This window comes from Pyxicephalus adspersus, chromosome 3 (assembly GCF_032062135.1).
Source record: "Pyxicephalus adspersus chromosome 3, UCB_Pads_2.0, whole genome shotgun sequence".
NCBI classification, from domain to species: Eukaryota; Metazoa; Chordata; class Amphibia; order Anura; family Pyxicephalidae; genus Pyxicephalus; species Pyxicephalus adspersus.
In genome coordinates this window covers 45,210,677-45,233,929 of record NC_092860.1, presented here as the reverse complement: position 1 = coordinate 45,233,929, position 23,253 = coordinate 45,210,677, and the positions used below count along the sequence as shown (strand labels likewise).

Below are 23,253 nucleotides of genomic sequence, written 5' to 3'. Positions count from 1 at the left end.
TTAGTATATGAAAGCATTTAAAAGGTTTTCGACCAAAATGACAAAAAAAATAGTTCTGTTTATGTAAGAAGACAAAATATTGCAACCCCCTTGGCTATCCCCCCAGTTAGTTTGCATGCAAACAACTAAATAACTATATATAGCACTTTATAGTCAGACTGTTGAAGGACCTTTTCCTCTGTTACACACACATGTATGTTGGTCTGGAAATTTCCAATGAACATTTATGTGTGGGAGATATTTCTAGTTTATCTTTTGCAGATTTTTCAGTTTATTGATGGTAAAACCACAGACTGTGTGGGGTCTAGCAGTGGTTTATACCAGACTGTATGTTAAAGTAAACATGACCTGGCTTTAAACATTCATAAAGTGACAAGATTGTAAAAGGTAAAAAATCTAACACCGGTCATCACAATATAGCTGCACTTCAGCTTTGTGGTTACCTTATAATAGTTAACTTTAATGGGGCGTGGAAGCACTACAACTGTCCTTCTATCCAATTTCACAGCAGCTTGAGTATCCAATTATAATTTACCTTTAAGTAATGAAACCAAACTGTTGGCTATATTTTAACCCTCTCTTTTGTCTGTCCAGGATCTCAATATGAAGCTGGGAAGTGGCTGACAAATTCTGAACTCCTGTCAGCAGTAGTCACTTCTTTGTCCGAATTACTTGGGTTATTAAACAACAAAGGTAATTTAAAAAATGTTGTGTACAAGGTCAAACCATGGTTTGTTAAAGGTTGATTTTGCATTCCCTGTTGATTTTTTTAATGCAGCTATAACTGAGGCAAGGTAGGAAAGGGTACTATGATTTGTGATGGGTGCTAAAATTCAAAAGTGGCTTCATGCTTAAAAACTCAGACCAAAGTAGGCAACAGAAATAATACTGAATAAATATTTAGGATTCATACAGTATTTAATATGCTAAAAAACTTATTATAGTATCAAAAAACATTGTATTTAAATTCTATTCTGTATGCACCATTCTAGATTATTTTCCCACATACTTTTCATATTTTTTCCACATTTACTTGCTGACAAAAATAAAAATAAATGAAAAATAAAACAACCACATTACCATCCTGCTCCAGATGCTCTGAGAAACCCATTATTGTCATTGTTTATCCCAGGTCCTATTACTGTTATGTTTGTTGGACAGATTGGTCAGTGGGTAAATGTGAACAAAAGAAAAAAAAATACAAATACAATTTACAAAATATGGGGTTATATTTTAACTACACACAGTTTTTTGGTGTTGCTTTATACACATAATATATGTAATAAATACCCATATAGGATTAATCTGAATGTGTTCCTTTTTTAGATTTGAATTCAAGCTCACAGGGACAGATAATTGATGCATCCAAAAATTGTTTCTCAAAACTGATGAAGAAAATAAATTTGGAGATTGAATACACGACTGTGGCCTTTGATAGGCATTCCATTTTTTTAGACCCTGATTCCCTTGCTTACAGACTTGCACATGGACTTCACAAGATCAATTATCAGACATCAAATGTGGGCCTAACTACTACCACTCCAGTTAAGGTATTTCTTTATGCAATCTATAAAAGATATAAGTAAACTGAAAAAAAAATACTGTGTTCTACTTTGATCAATGAGATAAAAGATTGTATATCTAAAAAGTTTGTTTTGTTTTTTAACAAATGTCACCAAGGGTAATTATGAATTTAGCCAGGGACTGTATGTCTGGTGGCTGAACAAAGGTTCTCTGAGAATTAGAGGTAGGGGAAGCAGTGAATCTGGATTACTTAGTTCACAAACCTAGATCTTCCCTTTATTGAAATTTTCCACTATTATACTATCAGATTTATTTATTTATTATTCCTAGGTATAGCAAGCTAGCAAGCCCACTTTTCAACTGATACCATTTGAAAGTAGTTGCAGGTCCCAGGAAAGCTCCAGGACAGAACTCCCACTATAAACTATTCCCATTTTGACCTTTCTTGCTTTTTTACATGGAAAAATGGATGCTGACACAAAAAGCAGGCCTCTGCCTTGTCTTAGATGCCCCTAATACACTACTGATAGAAGCAAAGTACAAAAATCTTGAAATGGTATAATATTCTGGTTAGACTCTACAAGCTTAACTCACAGGATTTATCCTCTCCTCTTCTGGGGATGCGGACAAGAAGGGGTGATGCTATGTACTTGGTGGCGGTTAAAAGGTTGAGCAGATTATGGAAAAAGATATTCAATCTTTTTTTGTCATTCAAATCAACCTACCAAAATTCACTAGAAAGTGCTCCTTCAATTTTGCTGGGGTAGTTCAATCATATCCCCCCCCCTCTAATCTTTCTCCTCAAGGCTTATTACATCTACTATACTTAAGTGTTTTTATATCATTAATTACATCTACTGGGATAAGTTTGTTCATTTTAAATTATTTCTGACAAATATTGGGCATCTGTTTGTAGAAAAAAGTAGTTTTGTACTTCATGTCTATTGTGTGTCACTGTTGACACAGTTTTAATATTTATTTTTTTATTATATTACTTTAGCAACAAACATTAATCAAAAATGACATTAAAAACTTTTTCAACTTTTCAATTTTTTTTAATATAGTTCTACTGTACTTTTTGCTTGTTATGTAGAATTATTCTTAAAATTTTGCTAAAATCATCCAGAACTCATCTTTAGTTTCTCAGTGCTGTGTTTAGGGATCACTGTACTGTGTTGCTAGTGAGCTGCCCACGTGTCTGATTTTTGTTTTTTTCCTTTACATTTGAAAGGACTGCCTAGCTGCCTTGAGAAATGAGATACTTGGGTTTACTCAGCGTTTACATACAGCAGAAGTAGAAAGACGGTCATTGCGCCGAGAGTTGTTGGGCATGAAGCAGAAATTCAGTGAACTTGGCAAACATGCTGATAGGAAACAGAAACTTAAAGAGGATGGCCAGCATTTTGAACAACGTGTAAGTGGTGCCATAAGAAGTTTTATCTCGATTTAATGTACAGTGCTGCAAAATATGTTTGTGCTATATAAATACTGCTTACAAATAATATGGAGGCAGATGTTCTAACCTTTCTCTACTATATTTAAAACTAAAAAGAAAATTTTTGGTTCTGGAGTGAATACATTTTATGCTATTGTGTTAGTTCCTGCTATTCTCAGTCTGACCGTAATTCCACTGAACCTGCTTGACATATCAGTTTGTAGAATTTACACCAAAATGCATTCATGTCAATCCTAAAAGTATGGAGGGCCAGAAAATAGAAATCCTCATTTGTAATTAAGATTTTATGGTCCAGACCCACCTACACATGCTATTGTTTGTGTCTTCAAGCCAGTTCAGTGTTCTCCCAGGCCCTTTTAGCTGAGCACATTGTTAATGGATGTATGTAAGGGATGTAGGGTATCAGCAGCCACTTTCTTTTTTTTTACCTTACCCAGATGGGGTAAAAAAAAAGCTGTGTGGAAAAGCACCAGTGGTTGCATGTCACTCCTGTATCTGAGCACATGCCATCAGATAATGACAATGTTATTTAGTTATGATTGTAGAAATAAAAGTCATCATAATCAGATCAGAGAATGGTATATTAGAATTGATTGCTTTGTATTATTGTTCATTACCATTTGCCTTATTGTATAAGTCTGTGAGTGTCTGCAGTTCAGTGCTTAGAGTAGAGACAGTTTTGCATGGGGGAGGTTTTTGACTTGCATATCATGGTAAAGAATCAGGATTATGTCTCAACATGTATTTGTGTTTCTTCAAAAGACGGTCCCTTATGAGAAGTTTGAAACTGCCTTTGAAGAATTAAACAGAGCTTTGCTGCGAGAGCAGGAGGCTCAGGTGCTTCTGCATGAACAGTCCCAGCAATTACTGGATCTTAATTATAAAATAGAACAGCACTCAAAGGAGGATATAGAAAAGAATCAAACCTTGTCAGAGGCAATCAAGGTAATTTTTGTTCTACTCATTTAACAAAGTGTGTATGTGTTCCTTTTATACATAACAGAACAGTAAATCATAATAGAAATCTGCCTTTGTAGTGATTTAAGAATTTGTAACCTAATCTTGTGATATTAGTTGTATTTTATTGTGCTCCTAAAGTAAACTTGTCATGAAATAAATTTGAAAGTTGCTACTGCTGACCTCTACTAAAAAGAGAGGACTTCTAATATTTATTATTTATTTACCTGTCCCTGGTTGGTGAACCAGAAGGTAATGAGCTAGTGGATAGTGAAAGATAGCTTCTGCATTCCCAGAAGAAGGTAAATATTAGAAGTCCCCTTTATAATGACCATGACAGGTTTTCATTCAAAAAAAGCCTTTGCTGAGAAAAATAAGTTAGTTTTTTTGCATGACTTCTGAGCGAGGAATATCAATAAACAAGTTTTTGAACTCCCTATTTGCATATTTTGTTCCTGGTCAATGACTTAAGCTATTATAGCCATTTGTTTATCAGAACAGCCAGACACAAAGCAATTTCTAGTAAGCCTCCAAATTTGTCTTAACACATGGTATGGTGTATTTAAAGTTATAATAATGACAAGTTAAAACCTGTTTCCACCACAGGGTCTTTCTGAGGCAAAGAAGGAACTATTGAGAAAAGAGCAATCTTTACATCAGCAAAGCTCATGGTTAGCAAAGCTAGAGCAGGACAAGCGTCGATTGGAAGATAGCATTGCCAGTGCAGAAAGTGTACTGCGTGCAGCAGCCAGGTAAGTGTCAGAAGCTGCTTACAGCAAACTTGTGATCAATATGTGCTTTTTTTCCCGTTGCACACTGAGCAGTGAAATCTATAAAAACAACATGTCCAACGTCCTTGGAAAATTCACAGTAAAAACTTTATTCAAAAACCCTCTAGCTCTCCTATCATCTATAGACATTTCTACATGGTACAGTTGACTCTTTGAATTATTCTGAATTAAATTATTGAGAGAAATCAGCTCAGTTGATTTTGGCCTTAAGTAATATCTAAGAAACTGTTTTTAAGTAACAGTCAAATGCTTGCTTGGATTTGCTATTACTGATATGGTTTCTATGTATTTTTTTCAGAGATAAAGAGATCCTAGTGAGTCATATGAAGTCTGTTGCAGCTGCCTTTCAAAAGGTAGGAAAGTTTGAAAGAGTTTCTGTTTCAAAGATGTGTCTTTTTATTTACCCATACAGCAGTTTTTTTGTAGTAATTTAACTTTTAAAGTAAATCCTACCTTGCTACCTATACAACAGTTTTTGCATTGGTAAAACAAGATAGGCTTACATGCTGGGAGGTAAGTGTGCACTTAGTTTGTGCAGAACACTGGCTAACGGCTTTAGTACAAGTGGTTTTTAAGGACATATGACATGCACAGATTATAAAGTAAAATGTCAGATAATTCCTTCCAACATCAGGAGAGATTAATAAATCTTAGCCAACAATTTACAGTAACATTTTTGCATTGAAAAATTTTAAAGGGGCACTACATTTTTACTGTATGTGTTTATTTTTTTGCATATTATTATTTTCTCATTATTATTAAATTAAGTATCTATTTTAGAGCAGGGTGTGTTTGGAAAAAAATGTTTCCATATATGTAACTATCATATCTAAACCTTCCCCAACATAACTTAAAGTGTTCCTCTGCCTAGCATACATTCTGAATTTGAGTTATTTTTCAAGAGCTATTTCCAAGTACAATTTTGTTTTTTTTTGTGATTGTTTTTCAAAGCATTATATCTCATGGTCATTTGTGAATAGTGACTTATACTACTGGATGATTTTATATGTATCTTTGTCTTCTTTTAGATCAGAGACGAGGCATCGTTATCACGGGCAAAATCCACAAGACCTGATGCTCCAATCCAGCTTCCGAAGTTAACACCTAATATGTTTGAAATGGAGGAAAACACAGGAGGGCCAGAGTTCATAATGTGCCAGGTCTCATTCAAAGATCAGTTAATTTATCTAAGTGCAATATAGATTGAGTCTGACTGTTTGGGGAAGGACTGATTTTTGTTCCAGCACAAGTGTGCTTTTATGTACAAAGCCTTATCAAGAAGAGGTTTAACCTTACTGAACACTGAATGGAAATGGAACACCGATTGTGAGCCTGATTTTATCCAACATTAGTACCTGGCCTCACAAACACTCTTTTGGGCAGATTAGGCATATATTTGTAGACACACTTAAAAAATGATGGAGGCTGATAATGGTGCAAAGAGAAGGGGAGGTTAGCCTCTCCTTATTAGCGGGTCATGGTTTTGTAATGAGATGTGCTTAAATAAGTGGGATGGTTAAGTGTTCACATATTTTCGGTCCTATAGTGTAGAAGTGAATAGCGTGTATTTATTTTAAATCACAGGATGCAGCAATCTTAAAAGCTATGCTTTAATGGTTTTTTTTATTTGAAAATGAATAAAACCTCTCAGATATTTACTGTTAGTTGTACAATTTTCTCCTCATTTACTGAACCATCAACATGGCAGGAAGTGTAGAGACTTGCTGTCAGATGGGTACAGCAATAAAACCTAGCAGGTGGGGAATGGGGGGCTAATCCTTTCACACTTTGTCCAACACTAACTAGAATTAATATTGATAGAATGTCATTTATTATCTTACTATTTTTTTTCTCCCACAGATTATGATAAGAAATTTCCTAGATGTCTACCAAATTGCATGCACCAAAGCATCAACACTTGAAAGAAAAATAACCTTAAATGAGAAACACATATTCACTCTCAAGTCAGAACTACAGTCTGCATGCTTACGAGAGAGCAAGATCCTGTCTCCGGTAAATGTTATATAATATTGAATATATTGATTTGTCTTTATATTCTAATTTGAATTATATTTAACAACAAACCTTTTATAACAAAGAATGGTTAAACCCTCTGCCAGTTATCCTTTTTTTATTTGTGTCACATTTAGGATATTTTTCTAAGCTTTCTGTTCTGTAAACATAACATGAAGTCACAGGAAATGTCTCCCCTTTCTAATCAGTTGTTATGAGAACAAGTATCCATTGAAATATTTCTTCTCTATTCCTGTTCTGCTGAAAATGTGAAATGTTACCTTTTCCTCCACTTTTAGTCCAGTGAAAATGTTCACCATAAATGTCCCTAGCATGAATAAAAACCCAGCAGAAGTTCAAACTTCTCATCTCTCTATCCAAAACTCAATAAAAAAATTTGGCTTATTTAGTTTTAATGTAATTTTCTTTAACATTTGCATGTGACGCACATAAAGCAGATTTGTCTTGTACAAGGTAAAGAATGACCTGGCTTTACATTATGTTATGCCTTACCAAAATCAGAATGTACCTGACCAGACTGCAACACAGAAGAATGGTCTTCCTGTTTACATACCCCAAATGATGAGTGATGTTACCGGTGAGGTTATGTTTTCAGGCTGAGTGTCTGTCTGTGCCAGACTCGCTTCCTTCTTTTAGTAGTGGAGATAATGATAATAAAATGTATAATCATTGTTATTTCTTTGCTTTTTGACAACAGGAGAAGTGTGGTGTCAGCATGGGAAGGAGTGCAGCAGCAGATATTTTCCAAAACAGAACTATGCAAGAGTTTCTACCATTAAAGCCTGAGCCAGATTTATCAACCACTTATCCAAATTACAGCAGTGTGAACGAGTCTTTTCATCCCATCACCAACTATTCATCTCTTACTGATTGGACTTCATTGCATATGAAAGAGCTGCCAAAGACATAGATTCTAAAGCTGAAGTACTAATATAAAACAACAACATCCCCTAGTCTAATTGTGTTTTTTAATACTGTGTTTGTATAGCAGTTACTAATAACTTTGTACAGTATTTTATATCCTTGTATTAACTATTTTTTAATTATGTAAAGCTTATTTTTTATAGATTTAACATTTTTTAATTATTTTTATTTATTCTCCTTTTTTGCTGTCAAGTGCAATTCAAATGTTCCTTAAATTATTTAAAATGTATACCAGTAATAACTAGTGTTCAAAATATGCCAGATGCTACGAAAAAGCATACCTATAAAAAATTATTTTGACATCTTTGTTAAATGGCAGAGAATAAAATGTGGAGAGAATATCTGGTGAAAAATGTTAGTCTTTTTCACAATTAAAAAACTATGAAATGTTTTTCTGTCAGTATGCAATGATCATTTTATGGAGGATTGCTCCTGTTGTGCAAGGCAAATGCAATACAAACTTTAAAAACATATAACAAATGCCCTATTTCATTATACCTTGTTCTAAATTACAGAGGGTTCACACACAGTTACTGTGTTATTTGTCCTGAGCCATCTTATATATAGCAGTGCTGACAGAAAGTGTCTGCCCAGTGTCTGTATTGTAACATGAATGGTCCTGCCCAGCCATTTTGTCAAATGGCAAATAGCAATAAAAATGTTCTGGGTTTAGAGACATCCCACACAAAAGGTGTTTCAGCCTAGTCTGCCCACCACATTCAAACTCATTAGCAGGGATGGTGGGAATGATGCAATAGAATTTGTAAATTGGTACATTGCACACAGAAGAAGCTCAGTGGTCATCCTGAGTATTTGTGAGTCACTGGTGAAGGTAACAATTTGTGCATATAAACATAAAAGGAACACAAACAAGATAGTGCAATAAATAATTTACAACCAAAATCCCAAATTTTACCAAACTGCAAAAAATATATTAAAATGATACACATTTAAACATTAAAAAAAAAACATTACACAAATTAGAACCACTAGTGGTTTGATACATAATACACTGAATTGTAACATGAACTGACAGGTAGAACCCAAGCTAGAAGTATGGCTTTCCACCAATAAAATGTTATCATTCATGAATCAAATCTGATGTGAAAAATGGGTATATGGTAAGACCCATACCTGTTACTGAACACCACCTCTCCCACCAACCCAAAAACAGGTTTGCCACCAATGATGTGCACTTGAAGCTCATTGCTACTCCTGAAGTCAGAAGCAAAACTGTTGTCAAAAACTACAAAAAAATAGTTATGCTGTAACACACATTCAAATCATTCAATAATGAACTGATTCAGCTGTCTTGATAGTTTGTAATGCAAGTGGCAGCCAAAATGTCTACCTTTTTCTTTTCACTGATTTTGTTTGCGTAGTCGCAGGTAACATGCATGGTTGTTAACTAGGACACTCTGCATGGCTCCAGACCGACATCCACCCATCAATTTCATATTTTTTCATAGTATTATTTTATTAGTATTTTGATATTTGCATAATACCTCCCAAGCTAGGCCACTGCTTGCATCAAGACTGAGGACCCCTGGGAGTATTGCTTAGGTAGGGTTCTGTAATCTTTATAGGATGTTATGTACTGCACTGCTTCTACAAGCCAGCCTGCATTTACATTAGAAAGCTCATGATGACAAGTTACTGAACAACCAATTTCAGGCACTAGGCATTGGCAGCAGATACAGACAGTTAGGATAGCTTTTTTTCTGGGCTTTAACCACACCAAAAAAAAAAAAATGTTAAAATAAACACTCTATTTATAAAACAGGATATCAGGCATTCCCCCATGGGAATCTTCCAGGTCCATGTGTTTCAATTGCAGTAATTTATTCACGCCAGGGAACGTTTGAGGGATGAGCAGGCACGTAGAAGCACGTCTATTAAAATCTGAAAGTTGTTGCACAGGTTACCACCCATTTGCCCGCCTACTAAACATTTGCAAAATTTGTTTCAATGATAATGAGAGAGTTTGGTAAAACTCTAGGAAAACCTCTTGTTTAACCCCACTGGCAGTATTCTTGAGTGTGGCTCAGGGTGTATTTTATGTACCAAAAGCGGTAACCCCGAGCCACACTCGTAGTACCTTTGAAAAAAATCCTACCTGCTCCCCACGATCCAGCGGCGTCCTCCAGCGATCCCTTGTCGGCTTGATTGATGTGATGCGTGATTCATTGGTACGCTGGGGAGGCTTGGCCTGGTGGGAAATTTAAAAGCAGATTACATTGTAATCTGCTTTTAACACATTGATCACTGTAATAAATTTATACAAAATAAATCAAAATAATTCATACTAATTTAACAATACTGCACCCTTGTTTGGATAGATTCAGTGTTTTTGATTAAATTATTAAATAAAATTTATTGTTAGTATATTATTTTTTATGATTATTATTTATAATTATTTATTATATTATGGTTTGTGTTTCAAACGTTATAATACCCGGGAGTTATTCCTAACAATTACAGGCCTGGAATAATAAACAACAAATTTCTATGCAATGTACTGCTTTTGACTTCAAGAATAATTACATAATCATTAAAGTAACAATTACAGGCCTGGAATAATAAACAACAAATTTCTATGCAATGTACTGCTTTTGACTTCAAGAATAATTACATAATCATTAAAGAGGTTAACCTCCTTGTCTGAACAAGCCATAAAAATTTCTACAAGCCCTTCCCGCTCTCAAAAGAGGTTCCACTTTGCTTAGTGTTTTGTAAATAGGTTTTATCTCTTTTTTTGTTTTAAAGAAGAAGATCAATAATAGATTAGATGCAGCCAAAATGCTCAATCAGTTATTTATATTGTAAAAATTTTAGCTGGATTTCCTAAAATCATCATTCCAAGTTACATTTACAATTATTCTGATTCAATTGTTAATAAGATTGTAATGGCCTGACATGGATTATTTTAACATTTGGTATATAGATACTTTGTACTTCTTCAACAGACTGTGTATTTGTTTCACTAGTTGTTAGAAGTGAACTAAAAGAAGATGTGTAGCACACTCTTTTCTTTAGATTCTGTCCATTGTTGTACAATTGGACCCCTGCTGCAACTGGCTTCTTTCTCCTGGCAAATATCATATGGCTTTTCAAACATTTCATCCACAAAAGCTTCAAGAGGCCTTGTCTGAACTGCAAAACAAAAACAGATCCTGATCAGTTTTTTAGAAACATGACCTTATATAAAATCACATATAAGACATACAAGTTACATGTATTAAGTGATTATGAACCCTGATCATAATAGCATCTGGCTTTATAAGGTGAAATTTTCCCAAAAAGGATGAAGCAATGAGTCAGAATAAAGTTAGTAAACACCTAGTACGCTTAGTACTGTGCCCCAGTGTGTATTCCTGATATTGGAATTGGTTGTATAGAGACAAAAGTTATGATGTTTAATTACAAGCAGAAATTTAAAATCATAATATAGAAATTTATGTTACCTTTTTGCTTGTTAGTATAAAAGTGATTTCATTTGTTGCGGCACCTGCTTTGACCAAGAAGCAGGGCACAATGGCTGTTGCTGGGGTAATTATATCACCATGACCACACATCATCAGGAAAGACAGTACTGTATAAGGCATCCAGCAAAGAAGAAAGGACAAAATCATCAGAAGACACATTACAGCCACTTTAACTTCATAGCGCAAAAGTCTGCACGCATGACCTGTTTCCACACTTTGCAACTTTCGAAGCTAAGGATAAAGAAAAAAAACCCAAAACAATAGTTTTGATACCACGTTTTAAAATAATTTATTTAAACTTTTCTAAATATTTTTCCAAATAGTGGTAAACTAGCAATACAATCTTTGCCTTTTGTAAAGCTAAACTTTGGGAAAATTAAAAAATAAATGTATAAATTAGTGTACCTAAATCTGATGTGGTGTTAACATCTTGCAATATTCTGTACAACAGAGCTCAGACAAGTAGAGGGCAGCTAGTTCATTTGTGCTGCAATGCTCATATGAAAGCAAGGGATAGCAGGACAGATCACCTCATAAAGTTGCTTCTCCTTTGTTATCAAATCACAAGGTGGACAAGGGGGAGACCTATCTTTGGTGAGGACAGGCCAGGTCTTCAGCATGTCTCTGCTGTCTAACTCTCAAAAATGAATGGGCAAAGCTGCAAATTATTTGGCAAAGGAAAACACTTCCCATTGTATTTTACATAAATGTTTATTTATATTAAACATTTTTTTTAGTTCAACTTGCAAACTGAACTAAGGAAAATGTAGAGGTTGTCACTGCTGAGATCTCTATAAAAATGCTACTTACCTAATCATTTCTGTCTTCAACATTTTTTTTTCATTGAGCCAGAACAATTAAGTAGTAACCAAAGGTAATGTGCAGTCAAAACTTCAGCCCTGTAAACCTTTTCTAGAATATGAGAGAGGCAAGACGATTTTTTAAGGAGAAACAGCAGACTACATGTTCATGTCAGTATGAGTTCACCTTGAGCCAAGAACACAAAGTGAAGTAGTCTGGCTTCAGTGTCCTGTTAAAAAGGATGACATGTGGTTGCTATAAGTTATTTCATACCACGGGTATCTTAATTGTTTTATGTAAAGTTGCATCAGAACATTAGTGAAGATACTTGGCTATGCTTACACATCCCACAGGAAACTAAGGGTTCCTCAAGTGTTGGGATTTTGTAATACCCGTGTTTCCCCGAAAATAAGACACTGTCTTATATTTTCTTTGGCTCCCAAAAACACACTAGGTCTTATTTTCAGGGGATGTCCTATTTTTCCATGAAGAAGACTACAGTACACATTTATTGTTGAAAGTCACTCATGATCACTCATGTTCCATTGATTGTCCCCTTCTGATCACTCATGTGCCGTTCATATTCCCCTTCTGATCACTCATGTGCCGTTCAAATTCCCCTTCTGATCACTCTATGCCATTGATTATCCCCTTCTGATCACTCTATGCCATTGACTGTCGCCTTCTGATCACTATGAAATGACTGTCCCCTTCTGATCACTATGAAATGACTGTCCCCTTCTGATCACTATGAAATGATTGTCCCCTTCTGATCACTATGAAATGATTGTCCCCTTCTGATCACTATGAAATGATTGTCCACTTCTGATCACTATGAAATGATTGTCCCCTTCTGATCACTCTATTCCATTGACTCCATTGTCCCCTTCTGATCACTTACCCGTAATTAAGTGCAGGGATCTCCGTTAGGGCAGGGATCAGCAGCTTGCTTCCTTGTTCAGAATCGCGGGGGCACGTGTGCAGGCTTTTTACTTTCAGTTTGGCTCAGGAATAGACACGCCCTGCAGCCAGCATCAAAGACACACAGGCTGCAGCCAGCATCAAAGACACACACGCTGCAGCCAGCATAAAGGACACACACGCAGGATCAGATATCTGAAGCTGTCTCGGTGAGTACTTTTTTAATTTACCGGTATGTATGCTTTTATTTTCTGTTTCTCCTAGGTCTTATTTTCGGGGTAGGTCTTATATTAGGGCAGGTTTACAAAATAGTACTAGGTCTTACTTTCGGGGTAGGTCTTATTTTCGGGGAAACAGGGTATATGAAAAATTACTTTTACTGGGAAGGTGCCACTTCATCTTACCCTTCTCTCATCCAATGAAATGTATTTGGCTCACCACTGTCTCACCAATTGTGAAGCACAGAATTAAAGAGAATGTGGCAAGTACCAATGTTTTAAGTCATTATTTGTATAATAAATTACCCTGTATTCTATAGCTTCCAGATGCCATTTTATGTAAGAATCAGGTAAAACAGGAACTTTTAAAAAATTCTTAACCCTAAAATCAGGGCAATAAAGTTTTGCTAGGAAACTCCTGGGAGTCCCCTGGGTTCCATACATCCCTCTATAGTTCCTCCAGCTGATCTCCACCTCCACTCATATACTATATTAAATTAGGGTAAAGACCAGGGTCGAAGCCATTCAAGAATGAAGCAGCATATTTTTAGTATTGTATTTTAGTATTATTGGAGTGTTTACCTTATTTTTGTCCTTATTAGAATAAAAATGCCTTTACTTCTCATTATCAATATGAACATAACCACATAATATTAATCAAGTCATTAGACAGTCCCATCCAGCATGGACATTCATTCACAAAACACAAGAACCCTATGAACTTTTTGCCTCTGTATGGTTACCTTTGGATAAATTTGGTCGGTAACCCATTGGGCCTGATTTAATAAAGCTCTCCATGACTGGTGAAGATGGATTATCATAGGAGAACTTTCGTGATCCAGCAAGCCTGGGATTGGTTTCTTAAAATCATTTGCTTTTAGTTGGAAAACATTTTCAGTGTGGGACCAGATTAATTCCAGGTCACCCAGGTTCTCCCACAATAGTCTATGTTCTCAAGTCTTGGATAGGTCTAATAAATCAGTCCTATTGTGTTCTTGTAGAGTTTTCATCACCATTTAAACAGCCATATGCATTTCCAAAATGTATTCAGTAAATAACAATTTACATCTGTATTTCTTTTGGTTCCTTGTTTTACTATTCTTTATATGGTTTTACTCACCATTCTGACTGACCATAGGATGTAGCCATAACAGTAAATCATAATACTCATTGGGACAACAAAACAAGCTAGAAATGAGAGAAGAATGAAAGAAGATTGTCTCGCTTCTGTTGATATCCGGTCCAAGGAGCAGTCTAGTCCATGAGGTTCCAAAATATATCTGTTCCATTCCATTAATGGTGCTGTAGCCCAGGCCATTGAATACACCCAGACTGAAATGATTGCTTTCCATGTCCATGAGAAATCAATAACTTTATCAAATACCACACGACTATATCGTTCATAGGCCACAACTGTAAGTGTAAAGATTGATACACAACCTGTGAAACAATAAAGTGAATTGTGATCTTCTGACAGATATATCCATAGGGTAAAGCTGATCTGATCAATGTACTATTGTCTGCATGGCATGTATATGTTTATTTCTAGGTCTGCAAGAATTATGTGTGTTTTCCCCATGTTTAAATGAGTATCTTGTGGGTTCCTGGTGGCCGACCTAACATAAGGGTCACATGCAGCCCTTTGGTTCTTGTAGTGTGGCTGTTGGATCCCAGCAGTCTGTAGTGGTAACATTGATTTGTAAGGTAGAAATAGTAAGTGATCACATCAGTGATCAAATACTACTAGTCTCCAGTCTTTTGTTGTCTTCTGTAGCATGTCACACCTATAGCATGTCCACATCCACTTTTTTCTTTAAGTAAGTCTGTAATTTCTGGCTGTTTAACATATGCTACGCTGAACATGTACATGCTACGCTGAACATAATGTTTGGTCTATCGGTGATGTCAGGGGCTGCAGTGAATGCTCCCTACACCTGAAAAGTTAACTGCTCTTGATTGTTCAGTTTTCTGCCATAACAAAGGACTAGTAGCCTGACAGGCCATGAACTAATTTGTTATTACGCATTAAAAAACTATTGCATACAACCACTAAATAAATATTTATCATCTGATACGCAACAGAGTATAGTAAACAATTACTCACCCAACAGATTTTCACACAATCCAACAAAAATGCATCCTTTTTGGTCCCAGATCCACTGCCCGCTTACACATGATGCAAAAGTAAAACTGACTCCAAAAAGTGAGAACACAAAGTCACTGAAGCTGATATTTACTAAGAGCAGATTTGTTGGCGTCCTTAATGTTTTAAATCTGTAATACAGAATCAGGACTAGTGAGTTGCTACACAACCCAAAAATTCCAATGGTAGCCACCAACAGAGCCAGGGAATCATATGTATCTTGAGTAAAATGCTTTTCATTGTGAATTTTAGTATATACTTTACTGGCATTCCTGACTATATTAAGCATGCTTTAGTTAGCTGTAATGGATTATAAAACAGTGACAGCACTTGCTTAATACAATCTTCTTTTTAGTAAATCCATATTAAGATGTGTTTAGCTTTGTCAGAATTAAGAAGATTGGTCCATGCTAATAATTAATTAAATCCATTTGTCCACCCTGTGATAGAGAAAATTATCTAAGGGGCTGGGATCATTGCTCATGCCTACTCTTTTCATTATTTTTAAGTGGAACTATGAGCCAAATTAATACAATGACACGTGTGATACAATCTGTTACTAAAACTAATAACAGTTCTTGTTTATTAAATTTCACATGTACTATAGTTTTATTATGCTCTGGTTGAGTCATTGTGAATAACACATGTGTTACAATGTTTGTCTTGATGCTCATTACATCATTGCAGGTATCAATGTTAACATAAACATGTTATTATAAAGTGCGTTGCAACACATATTGAATAGCTAATAATTAATTTTGATGTGCTTTAGAAGAATCGGCCATTTGGCAGGATTTGGTGGACACTGAACTGGTTTGTCTCCCTACACAACACTTGGGTTGTGTTTATTCTGTGTCTATTCACCTTTTCCGCTTTTATACCTCTGAATCCACAAATTTGAAGCCTGTCTGCCCTAATGAATAAGTCACACAGAATCAGCATGCAGTGTCCTATATAAAAAGGGGCATGTATAACATTTTTGTAAAAAAAACAAAAAAAAAACAAAACATTAATATCACTAGTATAGTAAGAATGTTTCCAGTGATCCTGTCATTAGAAAAAAATCAATCAGGCTTAACTGCAAAAGAAGAAATGAAACCTTTACCATTCCCACTGCATTCATTTCAAAAGAAATTCTCACATGGAACCTACTGGAAAACCAATTCCTCTCCAAGCATCAATCTCCTTGGTCCCCAATCTACAGACCTCAATGGTTCCTCCTGCTGACTCCATGCCACTTAAGGAAACACAGGCAATCCAACAGGGACTGTTATAATGTCTAATGTCAAGGTTTTCCCCTCAATCCACAGATACTAGATATTGGTTATTGGTGTTAAATATTTTATTTTTTATTTTGATTTGATTATCTACAAATGACCTATTTGAAAAAAGTATGTCCCCCATCACCCTACCAGCAGTTGGTATTGTCCTGCAGCCTTCTCTTAGCTGAATTGGCATTGCCACGGTGACCAGCAGACCGGTAAGTAATTGTTCTAATATCTCAATAGTCTTGTTAAGCACCCTTGTATTGCAGTACTATGTCTTTTACCATATATTACGTCAGCGTTTAGTAGACATTCAATGGCCCCCTAAAATCTACATTTAAACATACCACAACATACAAATGTTCACTAATTGTCCATTGAGGTGCCCTAGAAAATAGGGTAAGTGTGTAGTAAGGCCCACTTTACCTACATGGGGCATAATGTGCATTATAATGTGAGAGGTAACACACTGTACATATGTGAATCTGGTCCTACAGATCAAATTTAGTTAAAGTGAGCCTTCAACTAAAGTCGGAGGTCCATTTACACTCTCTGCCCCCCTCTTAAATCATTTACTTGTAGTAGATGAAAACACCTTAAGGAAAAATCTTAGAATACTTACCTTACTCCCACATTCCCTGGGTGAATATCTCACCATCATCCCGCAATGCTTCATGTAGAGCACAGAGCAGCCAAAATCTTGTGAGAAGATGCAACTGAAGTGTCCTCTCATAAGATTCCATCTGCTCTGTGTTCCTCTGCAATCTACCTAGAAGACAGTGATGTCAGGCCATCGATGTGGTATGTGTAATTCTATCTTTCAAAGTACACTTTTTCCCCACGGAGTACAGATGACTTGGGAAGAAGACACAGAGAATGTTTTATTATTATTATCTTGTATTTATATAGTCCTGACATAATAAGCAGTGCTTTACAAAGTCCATAGACACGTCACTAGCTGTCATTCTGAGGAGCTCACAATCTAATGTCCCTACCATAGTCATATGTCAGTCATAAACACAGCCAATTAACCTTACTGCATGTTTTTGGGGTGAAGAAGGAAACCAGAGTACCTGGTGGAAACCCCAGCAAACACGGGAAGAACATACAAACTCCATGCAGATAGTGTTGTGGCCCAGAATCATACCTGGAACCAAGTGTTGCTTCTTGTCCCAGTGGCTGTCATTCTCACTTGACACAGCAAGAAAAGACACATTTCTATAGCAGGGACATGTAAAGCTTGTAAGACTATACAGTAGGAAAATCTTCTTCTCGCTCTGTTCTACAGTGACTCCACAAGACCTTAGCACAGATCACTTACAGTGGAGGCTGCAGACGACCAATCTCTTGAAGAAGGAGCCTGCCGGATTGAGGGAATAGGGTAAGCAAATTTTTTCTTTACCACCTTGACCTAAGAAAGCATTTAACCTTTGCAGTACAAGTGTAGCCCCGCTGGAAGGATTTTGTTTTATATTTTAACTGTTAGGCCCTAAGTAACTCCGAGGCTATATTTGCTTTTATTATAGGATGTTTTAGTTAGCTTCATGACACACTATTAAAGTATTACTGATGATGACCCTGCACTGATTTTTCTTTTCTTCAGGATTTCTGGTATGTTTCTTATGTTGTGACATCATGGCGTCTCATGAGAATACACCACATCAGCTTGAACTGAGGAAAAACTTTAAGTCATCACTGAATGCATTTAAAAGATTACTAAGAATAATAAAAGAACAAAGTAGAATTGATACATCTGATAGTAATACCAATGAAGGTAAAGTATCTTTTTAGTGATTTATTGTTAAAAGTAGGTAGTAATACATTTGGTGTATGCTAATCACAGGGAGATTGTTAGAGACTTATTACTTAATCTGTGCAGTTTATGAATACATTTTAAATGAGTGTTTTAATGTGTAATTTAAAGGTATCTATTTTTAAAGCTGTGAATCTTTCATAGTAATGGACAAGTAGGATAATATGAAAGGTAAGAAGGAGCAGAGAAAATTTAAAACTAGCAGGGACTGTTATAGCTTTACCTAAAGCAATGGGATTCAGACATAACAAGCAAACCATACACTGATACAGCACTATTAGATTAAATGTTTAGTAGGTTTCTCCGTGTTCTTCTTGTGTTCTTTTGCAGCTGTTGTCAATTATGATCAGTTTCATGATGTCGTTACAAATCTCTTTGGGCAAGATGTTAAAAGCAAAGACGTTGTGGCTTTTTTCCAGAAAATGACTAAACATCCTAATGCTCCATTTGATTGGACTGAAGTAAGTGAATTCTTTGTTTTTTAGCACTGTCATCCTTGCTTTACAAATGGTATATATAGAGTGGACTCACACTTACATTTCAAAGTAAATTTATCTTTAGTCTGAACAGGTTCAAGATATAGCTACACTTGTGTATGGCACTAAGACTGTTCAATTCTTGTGAAATTGCTGCTGTGTAGTCAAATGTACAATATGCTTCTGAAAAAAAAATACCTTTCTACATACTCTAGTAGAACTGAGTAGTCACATCACATTCTTCTTGGGGGAAGAGCTCTGTTATGTTTTTTGTACTAAACTCAGAGAGAAAGTTAAGAGAGATTGTACAAATGCATTTTTTCAAGATCCTAAATTGTTCCTGAAATACATTTTGTAACAATGCTCATTTAAAAAAAAATATCAATATCACAATGAAAATCTGTATTGTGTAATTTTATATACTACAGTGTTCCCTCGCCACTTCGCGCTTCATGTTTTGCGGCTTCAGTGCTTCGCGGGTTTTCTGTAGATACCACAGGCTCTCATAAAGGCGTGTGATTGGTGCGACATCCACCAATGAGAGTACGAGTCTTGTCTCGCATATAAGTAAATACGTATACAGTACTGTTGTAATTTTTGTCTTAAATGTGTAAAGTATAAGTACTGTTTACATATGTAAAACATTGTTGTACCCGCATACACGAAAATTCCTAGGGGGAAATCCTACTTCGCGGTTTTCAGCTTTCGCGGAAGGTTCTGGTCCCCATTAACCGCGAAAAACGAGGGATCACTGTATATCCCTAAAATTTCACTTTAATGGCAAATTTTTTAGTTATATTTTTACAAAAAGTGAAATGGCTCTTTAGTATCCTTCATTGTGAGAAAATACACAGTTGATATTTTTATTCTGTCTAGATTTTTGGCTACTTTCAGACAGGAGAGAAGATTACTGAGTTACAGACAGATGCAGAAAACACAGTTTTCTGGGTATCCAAAAGGGAAACAATTGGAAGCGCAACAGGTAATAAAATGTTTAGTCCCTGAGTCCAACCTATTCAAGTCTTTGGGGGCTTACTATGTAGGCACAGATGATGGCATAGAAGTTTTCCAGCATTTTCCAGCAGTTTAACCTCCCTGGCAGTATTTACAAGTGTGGCTCGGAGTTTATTTGTATTACCCAAAGCGGTAACCCCGAGCCACACTCCGGGTGGAATTTCCAGGGAGTTTTCAAGTCTTATCTGGTCCCCACACATATAAACTCGGTAGGAACGTTTACATGCATTTTTAAAACCGTCCATGTATACCCAGCCTTAAATGTTCATGCTTGCACTCCATAAAAATCTTATCGCTATAGGATTCAAAATCCTGGCCTTACCTTAGCTTGTGTTTATTCTGTCATGGGGGGTGGATGAACCCTACTCACTTGGATTATTTAGAGGCCAGATCCTCCCTACTTTCCAACAGTTTAGGAGGAAACTTTTTGTAATATTAGATATGCTAGTTTCCCGATTGCCATACTGTTCTAGAGACTTCAATTTTTTTATCCCCGACTCAGAACACATAAGAATCAAGTGTTTTTACTTCCTTCTAACTTAATTAGCTACATTTTTGTCTTGGTCAGTGATTATAGATATTTGGAAAGGAGACAGCCAAACTAGCATTTTTAGTCAAAGTCAGCAACAGAATATTTCTCTGAGCACAAGTATCTTTCATACAACACCAATTAAACAGTTTTACAGTACGAGTAAGGCTACGTACACAAGTGCAATATTTGTCGTTGGAAACGAACGAATAAAGACCGATCGGCCAATAATCGTTAACAAAAAAAGTGCACAATGACGCTGATGAATGACGAACGTCGCTGGAATCGAATGACCGTCCCAGCAGATCTGATTGGACGACGATAGTTTGCTATCTATTGTGTGTACGGTCGCTCAGTGATCGTGGATGGTTCTGTGGTACACTTTCTCTGGTACACGTCACTTCCTGCCTCGTTCAAACGATCGTATCTAGTGTGTGTACATTATTGGTGAAATATATTTGAACGATCGTAATGTTAAAGCATGTACAGAATCGTGCACAATACAATCATTCAAAATAATCCTGAATATTCTTTGATCGTTCGTTAATCATTCGTTTTCAAACAGTAATTATTGCACGTGTGTGCCTAATGCGCAAATATAGCTTTGGGACCTCCTAAGCTGCCCAATGGAGGACCAGACAGGTGCTCTAGATAGGGGCAACCAAAGATGGTCCCAAGACAACAGAAAACAAACTAGAACAGATTCTCAAATGTGTACAGCATCCCACCGCTCACAGCATTAGGTACATTACAATATGGAAATTAGCTATATACTATACTATTGTACTGTTTAAAAAAAACAATAGTATAGGGAGGAATTATATTGTTACTGATAATCAGCTTGTTAATACTTATGAACACTGGTTTTTTCTAACAGGAGCAGGTAAAAAGAAAAGAGATGTAATCCAAAGTGTTGTTATGGTGCCTACTCTGGATTCTGTACTGACTGTTTCACAAAATGGAACCATTTGCCTTTTTAACAGCCAGGTATATTATGAATCAGTACCCTTATTAGTTAACTGTGGCTCCTGAATCCAACAGAGCAATTTCTAAATGTGCAGACCTGGGTTGATTCTTGGTCGAATTTGATAAAATCTGTAATATTCCTTGTATGTGCTCTGTGAATGATATTGAATTTGAAGAATGTACAAATACAACCATCATGTTTCCCATATACCTGTTTTGTTTGCATTCTGAATGTTCAGATCTCTTAGGACTGGCATTATATGAGGTCATGTATTTTAGTGATCTACTACTTGCTGTTATCAGTAGACAGTAGAACACTACTGTAATAAAACAACTACCGCAGTGATCTTAAGGATTCCCAAGCTATTGGGAAATGGCGTTGTTTGAAAATGGTGCTGGGACAAATAGCAGCCAGGCATGTATTTCTTTCCAAAATAAAAGAAAAAAGTTTTACTAGTGGTTGGTTTTAAATGCAAACAGATACACACACAGATAGCATCACTTCTAAAGACAACTTATGTATATTTTGTCTACACAGATGAGACAATATGCCTGGGTGCATGCAACTGTAAGTATATGTTTCGTATATTTTCATGTTAACAGTCTAGAACAGTCAAGAAATTGCAGACAGCAATGATATTTGCGCCAAAGGTTGTGTACAGAATTATCTTTTCAAAATAAGACTTTTCTTTATGCACTTGTGTTAAGACAAGATAGACTGTATAGATTCATTGGGAGAATCCGACTGGTTGTTAAAGGTAAAAAAAAAAATTTCCAATTAATGGTGGACTAAAATTAAGTTTTATGACTACAGGTTATAAGCAGGGGGTAATCACAAAAAAAGAGAATGTATTCATCAGATTCATGTAACTCTGTATCACAAGCATTTGGTCTTATATCATATCCCTTCTTGCTGCTGGAGATGGAAAAAAAAATAAAAAGCCTTTAAGCACAAAATATGTATACAAAAGAACACAACCCTCCTATGCACTTAGTATAGTTATCTAGACACTAAGCCAAATTAGGGTACCATGAACTGATACATACAGTAAAAGTAGCTCCTGATTCCAACAGCCATTTGCACTGACCTAGGGTAATTACTGGCCAAATTTGATACAGTAGCCTAACCAATACCAATAGATGGTATATATTTGTTGTGTAAGTGATGTAAATAATGTACAAATCTATGATAACACCACGTGCTAATTGATGTGATCCAGATAATGCCCCTTACTCTATTTCCCATACAACCGTTTGCATTCTGAAAAGTTCAGATGTTTGAATCTTATCCAACAGTCCTAGAATACCCAGAAAACTTACATTATTTTTTACTGATGCTGCTATGATTTATGGCAAATGTTTTATGTATTTTTTAGGCAAATTCTTGGTTTCTAGACTGCGATTTTCTTAATCAAATGAAAAGAATTGTTGCTGTTACGGAAAGAAGCATTGTTGTTTGGGATTATAAATGTCATGGGAAACACCAGGTGTGTTTTATTGTTACAACATGTATATGATTTTCTATGTATATGAGCATCTTTAGTGAACACAGACTGGATAGGATACAATGTGACTGTCTGTACACATTTTTAAGTTATCTGACCATTTGTAAGCTTTCAATTTCCATCTATTGGGCTGATTTATTAAAGCTTTCTAAGGCTGGGGAGGATACACTTTCATCAGTGAAGCTGGGTGATCCAGCAAACCTGGAAGGGATTTTCTAAAAGTCATTTGTTATTTGCTAGCAAATGTTTTCAATCCTGGACCAGATCCATTCCAGGTTAGCTGGATCAACCAGCTTTACTGATGAAAGTGTATTCTCTCCAGCCTTGAAGAGCTTTAATAAGTCAGGCCCTATGTATCAGTTAAACTTTTTTTATCCTATTTAATGTACAGCGCTGCATAAAATGTTACTATATAAATCCTGTTTATTATT

General features: G+C 35.9%; 3 protein-coding genes across 3 annotated transcripts in view; 2 read left to right on the top strand and 1 right to left on the bottom strand.

Annotated features, from left to right (window-relative positions):
- CCDC171 (coiled-coil domain containing 171) overlaps positions 1 to 8,077 on the top strand; it is a 30,347-nt gene extending 22,270 nt beyond the window's left edge. Inside the window, exons 17-25 of the mRNA XM_072404411.1 lie at positions 595 to 693; positions 1,327 to 1,550; positions 2,756 to 2,938; positions 3,743 to 3,925; positions 4,544 to 4,689; positions 5,027 to 5,081; positions 5,757 to 5,888; positions 6,589 to 6,741; positions 7,460 to 8,077. Coding sequence (XP_072260512.1) covers positions 595 to 693; positions 1,327 to 1,550; positions 2,756 to 2,938; positions 3,743 to 3,925; positions 4,544 to 4,689; positions 5,027 to 5,081; positions 5,757 to 5,888; positions 6,589 to 6,741; positions 7,460 to 7,672 — 1,388 coding nt within the window. The 3' untranslated portion in view covers positions 7,673 to 8,077. The remainder of the gene's footprint in view (positions 1 to 594; positions 694 to 1,326; positions 1,551 to 2,755; positions 2,939 to 3,742; positions 3,926 to 4,543; positions 4,690 to 5,026; positions 5,082 to 5,756; positions 5,889 to 6,588; positions 6,742 to 7,459) is intronic.
- Positions 8,078 to 10,687: 2,610 nt separating this feature from the next.
- Positions 10,688 to 15,543, bottom strand: OPN3 (opsin 3). Its single transcript, XM_072403237.1, has 4 exons — positions 15,216 to 15,543; positions 14,232 to 14,551; positions 11,195 to 11,402; positions 10,688 to 10,839 (listed from the first exon to the last, which is right to left on the bottom strand). Exons 1-4 carry the CDS (start codon positions 15,541 to 15,543, stop codon positions 10,688 to 10,690), a joined length of 1,008 nt encoding a protein of 335 aa, XP_072259338.1.
- A 2,266-nt stretch (positions 15,544 to 17,809) lies between these two features.
- The window catches only part of WDR64 (WD repeat domain 64), a 37,239-nt gene continuing 31,795 nt past the window's right edge, over positions 17,810 to 23,253 (top strand). The window contains exons 1-7 of the mRNA XM_072407062.1: positions 17,810 to 17,900; positions 18,123 to 18,293; positions 18,663 to 18,793; positions 19,685 to 19,790; positions 21,229 to 21,338; positions 21,856 to 21,885; positions 22,694 to 22,804. Coding sequence (XP_072263163.1) covers positions 18,155 to 18,293; positions 18,663 to 18,793; positions 19,685 to 19,790; positions 21,229 to 21,338; positions 21,856 to 21,885; positions 22,694 to 22,804 — 627 coding nt within the window. The 5' untranslated portion in view covers positions 17,810 to 17,900; positions 18,123 to 18,154. The remainder of the gene's footprint in view (positions 17,901 to 18,122; positions 18,294 to 18,662; positions 18,794 to 19,684; positions 19,791 to 21,228; positions 21,339 to 21,855; positions 21,886 to 22,693; positions 22,805 to 23,253) is intronic.